At 46.5% G+C, this 16,311-nt stretch overlaps 1 protein-coding gene across 3 annotated transcripts in view; it reads left to right on the top strand.

The window, feature by feature from the left end:
- The window catches only part of TMEM94 (transmembrane protein 94), a 122,093-nt gene that overhangs the window by 77,976 nt on the left and 27,806 nt on the right, over positions 1-16,311 (top strand). For all 3 annotated transcript variants that reach the window (XM_075903686.1, XM_075903687.1, XM_075903685.1), the window contains 6 exons: positions 1,330-1,386; positions 3,456-3,560; positions 4,454-4,618; positions 4,987-5,196; positions 13,688-14,003; positions 15,122-15,295. In XM_075903686.1, coding sequence (XP_075759801.1) covers positions 1,330-1,386; positions 3,456-3,560; positions 4,454-4,618; positions 4,987-5,196; positions 13,688-14,003; positions 15,122-15,295 — 1,027 coding nt within the window. The remainder of the gene's footprint in view (positions 1-1,329; positions 1,387-3,455; positions 3,561-4,453; positions 4,619-4,986; positions 5,197-13,687; positions 14,004-15,121; positions 15,296-16,311) is intronic.

Genomic DNA, 16,311 nt, shown 5'->3' with positions numbered 1-16,311 from the left:
ATAGTTGGGATTGGTCCTGCCTTGGGCAAGGGGCTGGACTTGATGACCTCCTGAGGTCTCTTCCAACTCTATGATTTTTCTTAATGTTGAGTTGCAGCAGACATACTGGATAATAAACAGGGGTGTCTTGGTATCTGGCAGCAATCCCTGTTGTCTGGTTCCTTGCCTATGTATAGATTTTTCCCAAGGCGGGAATCCTTTGTGTTCAGTTTAAACTCTTTCACACTTTACATGGAAAAATATAGCATCCAAAATGGATTCCAGCATCAGGTGACCTGGCTACATGTTTTGGCAAGACCAGGCAAGACTATTCACAGTAAAAGCAAAACTTCACAGGTCATTGTCTTGAGTATTAGGTCATTAAGTTCCTTGAGTACTACTAATGGCCTTCACTTAGCATGTCTAGATTAGTAAATAGGTTTATATTTCATGTTTCTAACTTCAAATACAGGAACGATACATGCACACAAATCTATCTATATGTTTTAGAAACGTGTATTTCTGTCTGTTCATGAATCAGTTTGTCCAATAACTTCTCCTAAATAAGAGTTAGGACCACTAAATTTGGTATGCCGCTTCTTCTCATCCTAACTTAAAGCAAGGTCAGGTTTGGTTGTTCTAGGACCATGGGATGTTCCTGAAATTCAATTGTTTCGCGTAAAACGGAAAGGAAGGGGTCTAGCAGGAGGCACAGTTGTACTGTTGAATGATCACAGGGGGCAGCAAGCACCCCTGACAAAAACTGCTCATCAGGAGCATCCAACAAACCAGCCTGCCCTGGCCAGCAGCTGCCACTAGTTGCCCCCGGGCTGGCCCTGGGGAGCTTCTGGCAGCAGTCTGCATGGCCATCCCCTTGTCTCCTGGGTTTGCCAGCTGCCCTGCTTTTGCTGCTGGCGGCCTCGCTGCTGCCCCACCTGGCTGGGGCTCCCGAGGGACAGGGTTTGCACTCCCAGGTACTGGGGCTCTCTGATCCAGCAATGTCCATGGTCCTGGCAGACCATGGATGTTGCCTGAAGAGGGAGTCCCAGATTCCAGAGGTTCACCCTGTAGAATGTGCACATTCAGCAGATTACAAGCTTCCCAATGATTCCTTACAAGACTTATTTTACAAAAGCATATTTGAGTTATGCATATTCATATTCATAAGCATTTTCCATAAATAATATGAAATACACAGTCCTGGTTGGATCACTGGTCTCTTTTGGTATGGCAGTAGAGAACAGGATCCCTCCCTTCTCCTGCCAGAAGAAATGATATTCAGGGAGGGACACGTCTCATGGACCTTTTCTGAGCACCCTGATAGTAACTGTTTTTTTTCTCTTGCTACAGCTGAATAAGTTTTCAGAGGACACACTCAGCAGCTACACAGAGATGGTATCTTCTCAGGTACTGTTATCACTGTTATTTACTAGTCTTCCATTCTCTTTCTACTTCATGGCTATCTCTATAAGATCCTTTCCCTTGTCCCTTTGCGGGCAGCGTCAGGTCCCTGATTCTTTGCTGCTGGTGTGAGAAGCCTGCTGCCACTTTTTGTTGCTGCTTTATTCTGCTCTGCTTGCAGGTAGTATGTCTTTCCCATAAACCCTCTAATGTAGAAACTGCTCCACTGGCCAGGACTTAGCTAAATGTGACCCATTTACCCTTCCAAATGTCATAAATTAGAATTCAGCTGAGGTTTTGGAACCTAGCTTTTCTGTCTTGGAGAACACGTCTGTTTCAAGTCCTCTTGGTCGCTCTTGCACCACAGATTAAATGATTGGTCAAGAAAGACTGGTACCTGGTAGAAGGCTGGGGCAGAATTTAACTTAAATTAAAAACAAACAACCCTCATCCAATCAAAACTAGTCAACAGGGTGATAAGTAGCAGCAAGACTGGCACCCTGGCAGAGGTGAAATACAAAGAAAGGAAAGTGGGTCATTTGGGATGAAATCCTGATCCTGCGTCACAAGCTTAATGATATTGTGTTCTCGCTAATGCTTCCCAAACCAGAGGAAACAAACTTTTAAAGGACCTGCCTGGATCCAGCCCCTCTCTAAATTACATCACCCTGATAAGATACTGCCTTGCCTAATCTGGCATTAGGATTTCCATGTCTGTGGGAAAACAGAGGGATTTCCACAGCTAATTAGACATCCCCAAATGTCCCCTGGTTCAGTCTACCCATGCCACTGCTAGCCCTCACTCACACTCACATCACTGTCTCTGGACATTTCCTAACCTTCCTGTGCCAGTTCATCCCTTAGCTGAGTTCTGCAATTCAGTGCTCGAGCAGTTCAAAAGTAGGAACTTGAGGTCCTCTCCCTGGCTGCATGGCTCTGTTCCCTTTGTGCAAAGGCCTTGGCTGTGAGTGTGTCTGGAATATACACGGCCTCTTCTATTTGTTTTAAATTAAATATTGTTCTGCATTTGTGACTACAACTATGGGTGAGATCTAATCTGTCTAGCTTTGTCAGTCAACATAGTATTTGAGCACTGGAGGAGTTCAAGCATAGAAGGCATGCAAGGTGATAGTAATCCAGGAATGCATTTAAAGCCTGCTGTTCTCCATCAAAATGCAGACCGAGTTCAGCTGGGAACAAGAAACATACAGCTCTGAGGCTGGGACTGGAGCCCAGATTTACAGAGATGAGTCCATATGTGTTCGCCTTCTTTCATCCAGCCTCTGTTTTGGGATAGTACTCCTGTGGGAGACTGATTGTTTGTGATAGTAGCATAGTTAATTTGTAGTATTTTCCCCCATGAAGACCTTCCTTTAGTTATTCATAGATTAGATTTTTAGTTACATGGGAGGGGGGTATGGTGGTTCTAGCAGGAGATAGAATCCAGACTCCTGACTCCCCAGTTTACCTTCATTGTTCCCTCTAAGCTGCGGGGCAGCACAGCTTCACAGGTGATTAATAAGCCCCATCCAGTCAGAGGCTGAGGGCTCCAGGCAAGGAGCTAGCTGACTGGTCAGGGCTGATTAATCACCTGTGAAGATATGCTGCCCCACAGCCTAGAGGGAACACTGCTTACCTTGGGCAAGTCACTACACCACAGTGCCTCAGTTGTCCCATCTGGAAATGAGTTTAATAGGTGTGTGCTAGAGCACCCAAGGATCTGAGCATATTGTTTAGTAAAAAAAAATAAAAAATCCAAGAGTCAGCCTCAACTTACCAGAGGTGAAACCCCTTCAGCATTCACACCTTTGTTTCCTGGGAAGATTGTGATGGTCCCAGCAGAATCCCTGTCCAAGGAACATACTTTCTATTTGCATTCAGCAGGGGGACTGCCCTTGCCTTCAGAAACTTCAGCCTACTCACACTTAGTCTCGTGCCACTGCAATGGATAATTTCACAGGGTCTCTTTGGCTCAAATGTGTAAGCATTTTTGTCGGCTTCACACACCCTTCCTCCCCCTTCCTCACTTAGGCTCTCCCCAGCGAATTGTCACCTGTCGTCTGCTTCTCTGACAGGAAATGCTACGTTGTATCTGGAGCCACTTTCTGTGTGTTTTAAAAGGCAAGTCTCCAACACTCAGCTTCACCTCCAGCTTACTTCACAGCCTGGGATCTGTCACTGTGAGTATCATTAGGTTGTCCCAAGGAAGACACCTAAATGGGACACTTGGCTCCATTCACAGCATTCTGAGTAAAGCTTCTTGTGGGGTTTCTAGTTTCCTGTGTTTGAAAGGGGCTTACGACCTCTATTGTAAAGTGCTTTGAGATCTCAAGAGTAAAAGCTCTGTATAAGAGCTAGACATCTGTATACTAAGGTTCCAGGATTTTCGGTGTGAAGCAATGGAAACTGCTGTGTTCAAGGCTGAGAACTTGTTTTGTTTAGAATATCACTAGGTTCAATTATCACTGGGATTCGATGCCTTTTCCCATCCAATTTTTAAGCTCTCATCTATTTTCTGCTTTTTACACTTCATGAATTACAGCCATGTGACAGCAAAAGTGTTAGCCTAACTATAGTAGTCTTTAAACCAAATGAGCACCTGTTCTCTTATAAGCACACTTCCAATAAAAGCAGTGGTTTAGATGACATTTACTGTGTTCTGGTAGCTTAAACCCAGGCCATATTTTTTGGTCTTATTCCTGATCTGCTGATGACATTAGAAAAAAAACCTCTTGATCTTTCTGGGCCTTCGTGTACCAATCTGTAGAACAGATAACATTACTTGTGTCCTGCTCATGTATTTCACACTTAGTTGTAATAGGTCCAAAAATGAAACCTGCATTAGGTGACCATTAATTCAGATGGAATCAAGTTGTGCTCAGTACCTGTGGGAGTGCTTTTGGAATGTGCTCTCAAGAAGGAGGTTGCTTAACAAGGGACTTATGTCTAAATTTGTATCTGAAAATCCACTGGGCCTCTGTGCTGTTTGTTTCTGTGAATATATATTTTAGGACATCGACTCACTGGGTGTTATATTTTGGGGGGTGTTGCGGGCTATCTTGGGATGTTACAGGTGCTTTGCTGTGTAGACAAGCAGGGGATACTATCGTGGCCAAATCCCAGTCCGGAGACAGTTCTGTTCTTCAGTGGGAAGGTGGAAGCCCCTAATGATAGCCATGAAGACCTGACGGATGAGCTCTCCACACACTCCTTCTGCCACCCAGAAATCGACGAGGAGGTGAGGGATGGGTCATCAATGAAGTGACACTTTGCTTTCCGCATGGCTTGGCTGGCAGCCTTAGCACTTCTGGCCAGGCAACTATCTTCAGTTCATGATCTGGCAGGATTTGTAGTGCTGTAGTTGAGCAAGTGTTGAGCTCCTAGAGGAGAATGTCATTGCTTGAATGATTAAGGAATGGTGAGGACAAGGTCCTCCAAAGAGTATCCTGTCCAATCCTCTTCAATAGAGGCCAGAGGTTGCCCTGTCCTCAGCTATCCAAATCCATCCCTGAGTAGAACAGGTCTGGCAACGTGCAAATCAGTAAAGGATTTCCCATTCTGGCCCATGAGCGACTCATCACTGTTCACCTCCTTGCTCTCTTGTAGCCCCATGAGAGAGATGCTCTGCTCTCTGGTCCTATGATGGATTTGGTCCACGTTGCCAATGAACAGGAGAGAAACGACTGGCCTAGTGATACCCCAAAATCTTCTGATGTCCATCTCCACAGAAAGCCAAACAGCAGAAGCAAGCATCCATCAGGGTCCAATGTGAGCTTCAGCAAAGACACGGATGGAGGCGAGGAGGTGACAACCCAGGTAAGGTACGCAAAAGTGGATACAGTCAGCCTCTCACTGACCTGTAGGACGGACTGTGTCAAGTGGAGAAAAATCCCTGCTTCCCCACAATTTGAGTTAGAGGATGACGAAATCTAACACATGTGTATGACTTAAGTAAGAAAAAGAGCAGCTGAATCTATACTCGATGTCTTGCTGGCCTTGTGTATGGGAAGATGGCCCTCTAGCCAAAATCACATTATAATGAGAGGTACTTGGTAGACACACCTTCTCTGGAGAACAAATTACAGCCAGCATTGGCTCCCACAGCTTTGGCTTTCTCCTTTTTCCATGGGATACGGGAGCTGCTCATTTAAAGCGGCCAGCTTCGAAGTCTGATGATTTAGTTACCACTATTGATAGCTGTACACAAGAGAACAGGTTGTGAGAAGCCTCTTCATCATCATCCTGGTGATGCTAACACTCTGCTAGACCAGCTGCTGGTTTGACTCAGGGTATGTCTACACAACCCTCCTAGTTCGAACTAGGAGGGTAATGTAGGCATTCCGCACTTGCAAATGAAGCCCGGGATTTGAATTTCCCGGGCTTCATTTGCATAAGCGGTGCGTTGCCATTTTTAAAACCCCGCTCGTTCGAACCCCGTGCAGCGCGGCTACACGGGGCACGAACTAGGTAGTTCGAACTAGGCTTCCTAGTTCGAACTACCGTTACTCCTCATTCCACGAGGAGTAACGGTAGTTCGAACTAGGAAGCCTAGTTCGAACTACCTAGTTTGTGCCCCGTGTAGCCGCGCTGCACGGGGTTCGAACGAGCGGGGTTTTAAAAATGGCGGCGCCCCGCTTATGCAAATGAAGTCCGGGAAATTCAAATCCCGGGCTTCATTTGCAAGTGCGGTATGCCTACATTACCCCGCTAGTTCGAACTAGCGGGGTAGTGTAGACATACCCTCAGAGATCTGGCATACATGCCTATGTGGTACATGAGAATGGCCATACGGGATCTAACTATCTATCCCCATATCTTCATAGAATCATAGAATCATAGGAGTGGAAGGGACCTCGAGAGGTCATCGAGTCCAGCCCCCCGCCCTCAAGGCAGGACCAAGCTCCACCTACACCATCCCTGACAGATGTCTATCTAACCTGTTCTTAAATATCTCCAGAGAGGGAGATTCCACCACCTCCCTTGGCAATTTATTCCAATATTTGACCACCCTGACAGTTAGGAATTTTTTCCTAATGTCCAATCTAAACCTCCCCTGCTGCACTTTAAGCCCATTACTCCTTGTCCTGTCCTCAGAAACCAAGAGGAACAAATTTTCTCCTTCCTCCTTGTGACACCCTTTTAGATATTTGAAAACCGCTATCATGTCCCCCCTTAATCTTCTTTTTTCCAAACTAAACAAGCCCAGTTCATGAAGCCTGGCTTCATAGGTCATGTTCTCTAAACCTTTAATCATTCTTGTCGCTCTTCTCTGTACCCTTTCCAATTTCTCCACATCTTTCTTGAAATGTGGCGCCCAGAACTGGACACAGTACTCCAGCTGAGGCCTAACTAGTGCAGAGTAGTGCGGCAGAATGACTTCACGAGTTTTGCTTACAACACACTTGTTGATACAACCTAGAATCATATTTGCTTTTTTTGCAACAGCATCACACTGTTGACTCATATTCAACTTGTGGTCCACTATGACCCCTAGATCCCTTTCCGCCATGCTCCTTCCTAGACAGTCGCTTCCCATCTTGTATGTATGGAACTGATTGTTCCTTCCTAAGTGGAGCACTTTGCATTTCTCTTTATTAAACCTCATCCTGTTTACCTCTGACCATTTCTCTAACTTGCTAAGGTCATTTTGAATTATGTCCCTATTCTCCAAAGAAGTCGCAACCCCACCCAGTTTGGTATCATCTGCAAACTTAATAAGCGTACTCTCTATCCCAATATCTACATCATTGATGAAGATATTGAATAGTACGGGTCCCAAAACAGACCCTTGAGGAACTCCACTTGTTATCCCTTTCCAGCAGGATTTAGAACCGTTAACAACCACTCTCTGACTACGGTTATCCAGCCAATTATGCACCCACCTTATCGTGGCCCTATCTAAGTTATATTTGCCTAGTTTATCAATAAGAATATCATGCGAGACCGTATCAAATGCCTTACTAAAGTCTAGGTATATGACATCCACCGCTTCTCCCTTATCCACAAGGCTCGTTATCTTATCAAAGAAAGCTATCAGATTAGTTTGGCATGACTTGTTCTTCACAAACCCATGCTGGCTATTCCCTATCACTTTATTACTTTCCAAGTGTTTGCATATGATTTCCTTAATTACCTGCTCCATTATCTTCCCTGGGACGGACGTTAAACTGACCGGTCTATAATCTCCTGGGTTGTTCTTATTCCCCTTTTTATAGATGGGCACAATATTTGCCCTTTTCCAGTCTTCTGGAATCTCCCCTGTCTGCCATGATTTTTCAAAGATCATAGCTAAAGGCTCAGATACCTCCTCTATCAGCTCCTTGAGTATCCTGGGATGCATTTCATCAGGACCTGGTGACTTGCTGACATCTAACTTTCCTAAGTGATTTTTAACTTGTTCTTTGTGTATCCTATCTTCTAAACTTACCCTCTCTCTGCTTGTATTCACTACGTTAGGCACACCTCCAGACTTCTCGGTGAAGACCGAAACAAAGAAGTCATTGAGCATCTCCGCCATTTCCAAGTTTCCTGTTACTGCTTCTCCCTCCTTACTAAGCAGTGGGCCTACCCTGTCCTTGGTCTTCCTCTTGCTTTTAATGTATTTATAAAAGGTCTTCTTGTTTCCCTTTATGCCTGTAGCTAGTTTGATCTCATTTTGTGCCTTTGCCTTTCTAATCTTGCCCCTGCATTCCCGTGTTGCTTGCTTATATTCATCCTTTGTTAGTTGTCCTAGTTTCCATTTTTTATATGACTCCTTTTTTATTTTGAGATCGTGCAAGATCTCCTTGTTAAGCCAAGCTGGTCTTTTGCCATATTTTCTATCTTTCCTACACAGCGGAATTGTTTGCTTTTGGGCCCTTAACAACGTCCCTTTGAAATACTTCCAACTCTCCTCAGTTGTTTTTCCCTTCAGTCTTGCTTCCCATGGGACCTTACCCACAAGTTCTCTGAGCTTATCAAAATCTGCCTTCCTGAAATCCATTACCTCAATTGTGCTGGTCTCCCTTCTACCTTTCCTTAAGATCATGAACTCTATTATTTCGTGATCACTGTCCCCTATACTGTCTTCCACTTTCAAGTTCTCAACTAGTTCCTCCCTATTTGTTAAAACCAAATCCAGAACAGCTTCTCCTCTGGTAGCTTTTTCAACCTTCTGAAACAGAAAGTTGTCTCCAATGCAGTCCAGAAACTTATTGGATAGCCTGTGCCTCGCTGTGTTAGTTTCCCAACATATGTCTGGATAGTTAAAGTCCCCCATCACCACCAAATCTTGGGCTTTGGATAGTTTTGTTAATTGTTTAAAAAAGGCCTCATCCACCTCTTCCACCTGGCTAGGTGGCCTGTAGTAGACTCCTAGCATGATATCACCCTCGTTTTTTACCCCTTTTAGCTTAACCCAGAGACTCTCTACACAGCTATCTCCTACGTTCATCTCCACTTCAGTCCAAGTGTGTACATTTTTAATGTACAAGGCAACCCCTCTTCCCTTTTTTCCCTGTCTGTCCTTCCTGAGCAAGCCGTACCCTTCCATACCAACATTCCAATCATGCGTCCCATCCCACCAGGTTTCTGTAATACCAATGATATCATAGTTGTATTTATTGGTTAGCAATTCCAGTTCTTCCTGCTTATTACCCATACTTCTCGCATTTGTATATAGGCATCTAAGATACTGATTTGATCTTGCCTCCCTGTTGTTCCCTGACCCTCCTTTTTCCTTGCCATTATAGGCCGTAGTCCCCCCCATTTCCAACCCATCTCCCAGTCCCGCACATGCAGCACTTACCTGTGGGCTTTGCTCACCTGCCCCCGACAAACCTAGTTTAAAGCCCTCCTCACAAGGTTAGCCAGTCTGTGTCCAAACAAGGCCTTCCCGCTCCTGGAAAGGTGAACTCCATCTCCGCCAAGCAGTCCTTCCTGGAAGAGCACCCCGTGATCAAGGAAGCCGAATCCCTCTTGGCGACACCATCGTCGCAGCCAGGCATTCACCTCCAGGATGCACCTCTCTCTGCCCGGGCCCCTACCTTTGACAGGAAGGATAGAAGAGAATACCACCTGCGCTCCAAACTCCTTCACCCGTACTCCCAAAGCCCTGTAGTCACACTTGATCCGCTCAGTGTCACACCTGGCAGTATCATTTGTGCCCACGTGGATGAGTAGCATGGGGTAGTAGTCAGAGGGCCGGATAATCCTCGACAATGCCTCCGTAACATCTCGAATACGGGCCCCTGGCAGACAGCATACCTCTCGAGATGAGCTGTCAGGGCGACAGATGGGTGCCTCCGTTCCCCTCAGAAGAGAGTCTCCAACCACCACTACCCTACGTTTCCTCCTCGCAGTGGTGGCAGGAGACTGCTCAACCTTGGTGGTGCAAGGCCTGGTCTCCTCCACTGTGGGGGGTGACTCCTTGTCTCCTGCTGAAAGTAAAGTGTAACGGTTATGTAACAACACAGTGGGAGGGTTAGGAGCAGGGGTGGAACACTGCCTGCTGCCGGAAGTAACCAGCTGCCAGTGCTCACCCTGCACCACTGCCTCCTCCATAAGTGGCTGGTCAACAGTCCCACATCCTAGGACAGTGACCTCCGTGGACTCCACAGGAATGCTGTCCAGGAATTCCTCATGGCTTCGAATGCTCCTCAGCCTGGCCACCTCCTCCTGTAGCTCTCCCACCTGCTGCCTGAGAGATTCCACCAGCAGGCACCTTTCACAACGGTTGTCTCCCCCAGCCTGGAGATCACTCAGTGGAAATTGCAAGCCACAAATACAGCAAGACCACACCAGGACCTGGGTAGAGGCATCCATGCTCAGGTTCTCTGTCTGGATACAGGCACAGGTGGAGGAGACAGAAGAAGTACTGGCACGAGCGCTTCGGGTCTTCATCACCATCAGTCACTCCCTCTGCTCAACTCCCCTGTCTGCAGTCCCCTGTCCGCTTCGCTCCCCTGGTCGCACTGCTCTGGCTTTTTAAAGCCTGCTTGCCTAGGTCAGGCCTGCCCCCTTCTGAGTCACACAGGGGAAGGCTGAGCCTGAGGCTAATCAGAGGCAATCAAGGGAACAATGGCAGGCTCTCAGTCCCAACTGCCACAGAAGCTGAAACTGAAACTGCTAGCACTCACCTGGAATCAGACTCTCAATTCACACTTCAATCTGTAAAATTCAAACAGTCAGGCACAGGCACACACTCACACCACAGCTTGTACTCTCACCGGGTAGCCTCTTCGGCGGTGGGGTCGCTTTGCTCTCCCTCTTCAACTCCCCTGTCTGCAGTCCCCTGTCCGCTTATCTTCCAACAGTGGCTAGTGCCAGGTGCTTCTGAGGGAATGAATAGAACAGGGCAGTTTATTAAGTGATCCAACACCTGTCATCCAGTCCCAGCTTCTAGCAGTCAGAAGTTGAGATACCTGGTACATGGGGTTGCATTGTTGCACATCTTGTCTGATAGTCCTTGATGGACTTATCTTCCTTGAACTTGCTTAACTCTTTTTTTACCCAGTTATACTTGAGCCTTCCCAGCATCCTCTGGCAACAAGTTCCATAGGTTGTGTGTTGTGATAAGGAAGTATTTCTTCCATTTGTTTTAAACCTGCTGCCTGTTAATGTCATTGGTGACCCCTAGTTTGTGTTATGTGAAGGGGCAAATAATAATTCTCTATTCACTTTCTCTACATCATTCATGATTTATAGTAATAGATTAATATCCTTGGTCTGCATACCAGAGAATGACACAGATTTTTAAATATATGGTTCAAATTTGGTTTGTTACTGTAGTTGATTATTCATGAATATTTGATCCCCAAGCAGTCAAGAAATAGACATAAATCCTGAAACTGACACAGAATTCTATGGAAAGGAGAAAATGGAATAATGAGTATCAAAAATGTCATGTGATCAGACTGGGACCAGAATCTTTAAACCATATACAGGGTGCCAGTTTGTGACCTTGAATACCAAATACCAGTAATGGATATTTTACTTGTAGAATGCCGAGTCTTCATTTGTGGCAGATGTAGAACAATGCCAGGTATAAAGCTGAGATGCTAGGATAATGCAAATACTAAATAATACATTCACAAAACCAGCAATGGACTGTGACTAATTCGTGAAGTCAAAAGCAAAAAAACCCCAAGGACAAATTAACTGAATTCAGTATTCATTAAATATTAATTGACAGGTAATACTTGCGACTCGTGTGTACTGACTGTGCTCTCAGATATTCTGAATTCGTATCACTGTAGCTCCACGTATTTCAGTGGAGCTTATTGCTGAATTACCCCAATGTAAGCAAAGGGAGATCTGGCATGATATCTTCCAGTGACAAATTAGGACCCTATGGGTATGTCTACCCTGCAGTTAGATCCCCACCGTTCCATGTCAGCTGGCTGGTAATAGGCTTGGTGCTTAAGCAGGGCTCACAAAGATGTGCTTTCTGCTGGGGCAAATGTCTGACTGTCTCTAGTGTAGCCTGCTTCAGTAGCTGAACTGTAAGGGGGAAGCAGTCGGGGAAGAATTTCGCTTCATTCCCCTTGCACATCCATTGGTATGGCCTACATGTCCCTTTCTAGAGAAGAAAAGCATCTATTTACTGAAAGCCCTTTCCCCTGGGAAGGGTAGTTCTTTCATGAACAGAATTAAAGGAGGTACCTGTTGTTAGTGTCTATGATGACACACTCATATGTTCTTGTGCATTTAGGGCAGTGGTCCCCAACACGGTGCCCGTGGGCGCCATGGCGCCCTCGGGGGCATTTGTGTGCGCCCGCCAAGTGCTCGGGGCTGGCCAGGCCCCGGGCACGTGGCGCGTGCATGGTGCTGGAGCTGGCCCCGGGCACATGGCGCACTGTAAGCGCTGGCCCTGGGAGCACTGTGAATTGGCTGTCCGCGCTCTGGGCGCATGGTGCTTGGGGGGAGCGCCGGCCCCGGGTACGTGGCGCTTGGGGGGGGGGGCGCCGGCCCTGGGTGCGCGGCGCTTGGGGGGGGGGCGCCGGCCCTGGGTGCGCGGCGCTTGGGGGGGTGCCCACAAGTGTCTCCGCCCTCTGTTGCCCGGCAGGTGAATGGCCACACCTCTAATGGTTAGGGACCACTGATTTAGGGGATGTTATACACCACCACCTCTCAGGAGATTTCATTCCTATCCCTCAAACCATCTTTCATCTTAACCAGGGAAAGAACTGTAGGATTGATCTAGTCTTCTGAGTTTGTTCATGCTTCCTGTAATAGGGTCGAGACTCTCTGTTGCGGCGCCTCCTGCTGGTCACACCAGGAATTAGCTCTTTTCTCAGCAGGGTGCCCCTTTCTGGCTGGTGCCTCATCTGTTGATGCTCTGCGCTTTCTCCACATTCTCACTCTGGGCCTGCGTCACTCCCAGGACCACGGTGTCCTCTTCGGGACACTGCCCACCACGCTGGTCAATCACTCCCCCATCCGGGGCTATTAGCAGTCCACAGCCTCATGTCTGCCACTGAGGCCAACTACAGCCTCATTCTAGCCACTCACTGCAGGGACAAGCTACAGTCTATATAGGCCACTCTCTCTCATGGCAAGGTGTAGTGTAAGAGGGAAGGGGGGTACCCAGGCTTGCTGACTACTCTGGGTCCTGGCCCAGGACTCCTCTGGTGGGAGCCTTATCCTGCCCTCCTTCTCTCCCCCTCTACTGCCTCCTATACCTTGGGCCACTTCTCCTGCGACCCTTTGCATCCTCCCTGGTCCTTGTGTCAAGACCTGTAGTCTGGCAGGTGTCAGATTAGGGCCTCACTCTCTCTAGCTTCCCCGAGACTACCCAGCACTGGTTTCTCAAAGGTACCTCCTGGAAACCAGTCCTGCACATTCCCTGGTCAGGACCCAACTGCCCACTGCTCTGCTGAGCAGTTCCTTATAACCAGGGCTGCCCCAGCAAGCTGTCCTCCAATTGGCTTCTTACAACCCTCTCCTTGATTGGCCAGTGCTCTCTCCAACCTGCCTCATCTGACCAGAGTGGGGCAGCTGCCTCACTACACTATACTCCAACTTATGGGACAACTCCCACAGATTTCAGTGGGGGGGGGGGGGGATCAGACGGCTACTCTTTGCTTTTCTAAATGTGTTACTAGAAAGTAATTTAATCTCTCTGGAAGAGCTCCTGTGCCTTTTACAGTAGTCACTTTCCCACCATATATTCCTTTAATTTTCCTCCATAACAACCATTGTTAGTTAGAAATAACAGGGAAGATGATCTCATCTGCTAAGAGATCCTGAGCTTGTGATGGGAACTGAAGCATCTCTAGCAATTACAGTCCATTATTACTAACCAGGTTTTTCTTGCATGTCTGATCAGGCTTGTGGTGACAGCGAGGGACTCGCATGTGAGGCTGAAGACTTTGTGTGTGACTACCACCTCGAAATGCTCAGCCTGTCCCAGGACCAGCAGAACCCTTCCTGTATCCAGTTTGACGACTCCAACTGGCAGATGCACCTAACCTCCCTGAAGCCCCTGGGCTTGAATGTGCTGCTCAACCTCTGCAATACCAGTGTGACAGAGCGTCTGTGCCGCTTCTCAGACCACCTCTGCAACATTGCCCTCCAGGAGACCCACAATGCCGTGCTGCCTGTCCATGTGCCCTGGGGGCTCTGTGAGCTCGCCAGGCTAATAGGTAAGGAAGAACCAAACAAGAAGACAGCTGAGAAATGTGAGCAAGCTTTCATGGTAGTCTTACTGAGCTGACAGAATACTGGGAGGGTATCAGAATGGTACCTCTTTGTTAGCTAGATCTGACTCTGATCTTCTCTTGAGTCAGTGCCCAGAGGTTTGACATCAGCCTTGTTGCTAGTGTCATTGAAGAGTTCGCTGCTGACAGGTTCAGACATGGTGCTGCAGTCATTGAGAGACATATACAGCTAAGAGTTTTTCCAGGGTTATGGACAGCAGCAATGCTGAGGAAGAGCTTTTTGCCCCACAGTGGATAAAGAATGACATAAGAACATAAGAATGGCCATACTGGGTCAGACCAAAGGTCTGTCTAGCCCAGTATCCTGTTTACTGATAGTGGTCAATACCAGATGCCCCAGAGGAAGGGACCACAACAAGTAATCCTCACATGATTCCTCTCCTATCACCCATTTCCAGACAAACAAATAAGACCAATAAGAATGAGTGAATTGCTCCTCTGCTGTCTTTCAGTGCTACTCTTCAGGCTTATCGTTTGTGTATTACAGAGAAACTAGCCGTGGTAAGCCATAGATAATATGTAGCACTTCACATCTTTTGTACTTCATAATATGCATCCCACCTGTGTGAGGTAGCTAAGTATCACTGTCCCCATTTAAGTGGGAGGCACAGGAAACTTGTACAACTTGTCCAAGGTCATGCAAGGAATCAGTGGCAAAGCCAGGATTAGAATATGAGGGTTTCTGTCCTCTTGTCCCATGCTTGTTCTTCTTGATAGTTCTTCTTCACTTAAATGAATCAGGAATGCTAAGGACTCCACTGATAATACCAGCTGGCTCTTACTTGGTGCGTCTCATCATAGATCTCAAAGTGTATGCACATGAGACTGGAGACAAGTCAGCTAGGTAAGCCTAACCTCAGTTGCCTGGCTGTTAGCACACACTGAGGCTACAGAATGGCTCTGGCTCTATTTCTGGTGGATGCTGCTGGCTGAGCCTTTCTGCTGCTGGGAAGGTATCAGAATGACTGCAGCCAGAGGTGAGGTCTCTTTCATTTTGTTTTGGGTTATGTCTAATCCTTCTCCCCTTTACTTTAATGTTTCAGGTTTTACACCTGGTGCCAAAGAGCTTTTCAAGCAGGAGAATCACTTGGCCCTGTACCGCCTGCCAACTGATGAGATGGTGAAGGAGACAGTACTGGGAAAACTGTCTTCCATCACCAAAAGGAGACCGCCTTTGAGTCACATGATCAGCCTTTTTGTTAAGGACACCACCACCAGTAAGCCTGCCTCCCTTCTCTCTGGTGTAGTGTTAGATATAGTTGTGGGTGGGGGTGAGGAGGAAAAATGGAGTTTTTTGTAAGTACTAAAAACAACCTAGGAATTGCCAAACAGACCAAGGCTCCTTCTAGATTCATGTCCCATGTCTGCCTCCAACCAATACCATCTGCTAAAGAAGAAGCTATGTGCAACTCTCTGTGTAATGCTTTAACATGTTGGGAGGAATTTCTTCCTGACCTCAATGTGCAACCAGCTCTTGCCTAGGAGTAAGAGGATTGTGAGCAATCTTTGTAATTTGATTCTGGCTAATGTTCTATGCAATGTATTAATGATCTCTTGTGTGTCTGTGTACTGGAAAAGCAGAACAAGAAGAGTTTCTTGTTTATCTATGTATAGACATGTCCCGATGAAATCATACAGTTCAGAGTTGAAAGTCCCTGGGAGCAAATTATATCCTTCTGCCCAGCAGTTAATCTCACACCGTGACGTAGGAAGAATTTTTTTGTCTTTTCCAGTTATTGTCATCTTCTCTTAATAATAGCAAAGGCTTTGAAGTGCACTGTTCAGAGTTGACTGTTGGGATTCTCAATGTAGGGAACCATCTTTAATCTTTCCTCATTTTAACTTCATCTCCAAATTTTCATTTTTTCCCTAGAGGGCTCCAACTTGTGTATGTGTGTGCCTGTATTAATGAGGTCTAGAGTGAATTGTAAACAGAATTTTAACAGTGAGGGTAATTAACCATTAGAATAATTTACTTATGTGGTGGATTGTTCATCATTTGTAGCTTTTAAATCAAGATTGTATGGCTTTGTAAAATTATGCTGTAGGTCAACCAGAAGTTCGGAGCTTGGTGCAAGAATTACTGAGCTTTTTTGCTTTAAAATCTTAGAATGAATCTTTGAATCCATACATCATAATGAGTCCTTGAAGGAAACCAGAGTTAGACAGATAGCAGAAATAGCGCATAGCCCATATCTAAGTTCCCTTGTCTTGTGTAGTGAAATATGTCCCT

This window comes from Pelodiscus sinensis, chromosome 20 (assembly GCF_049634645.1).
Source record: "Pelodiscus sinensis isolate JC-2024 chromosome 20, ASM4963464v1, whole genome shotgun sequence".
Classification (NCBI taxonomy): domain Eukaryota; kingdom Metazoa; phylum Chordata; order Testudines; family Trionychidae; genus Pelodiscus; species Pelodiscus sinensis.
The sequence above is the reverse complement of the archived record's forward strand: the minus strand, read 5'-3'. Positions and strand labels throughout refer to the sequence as shown.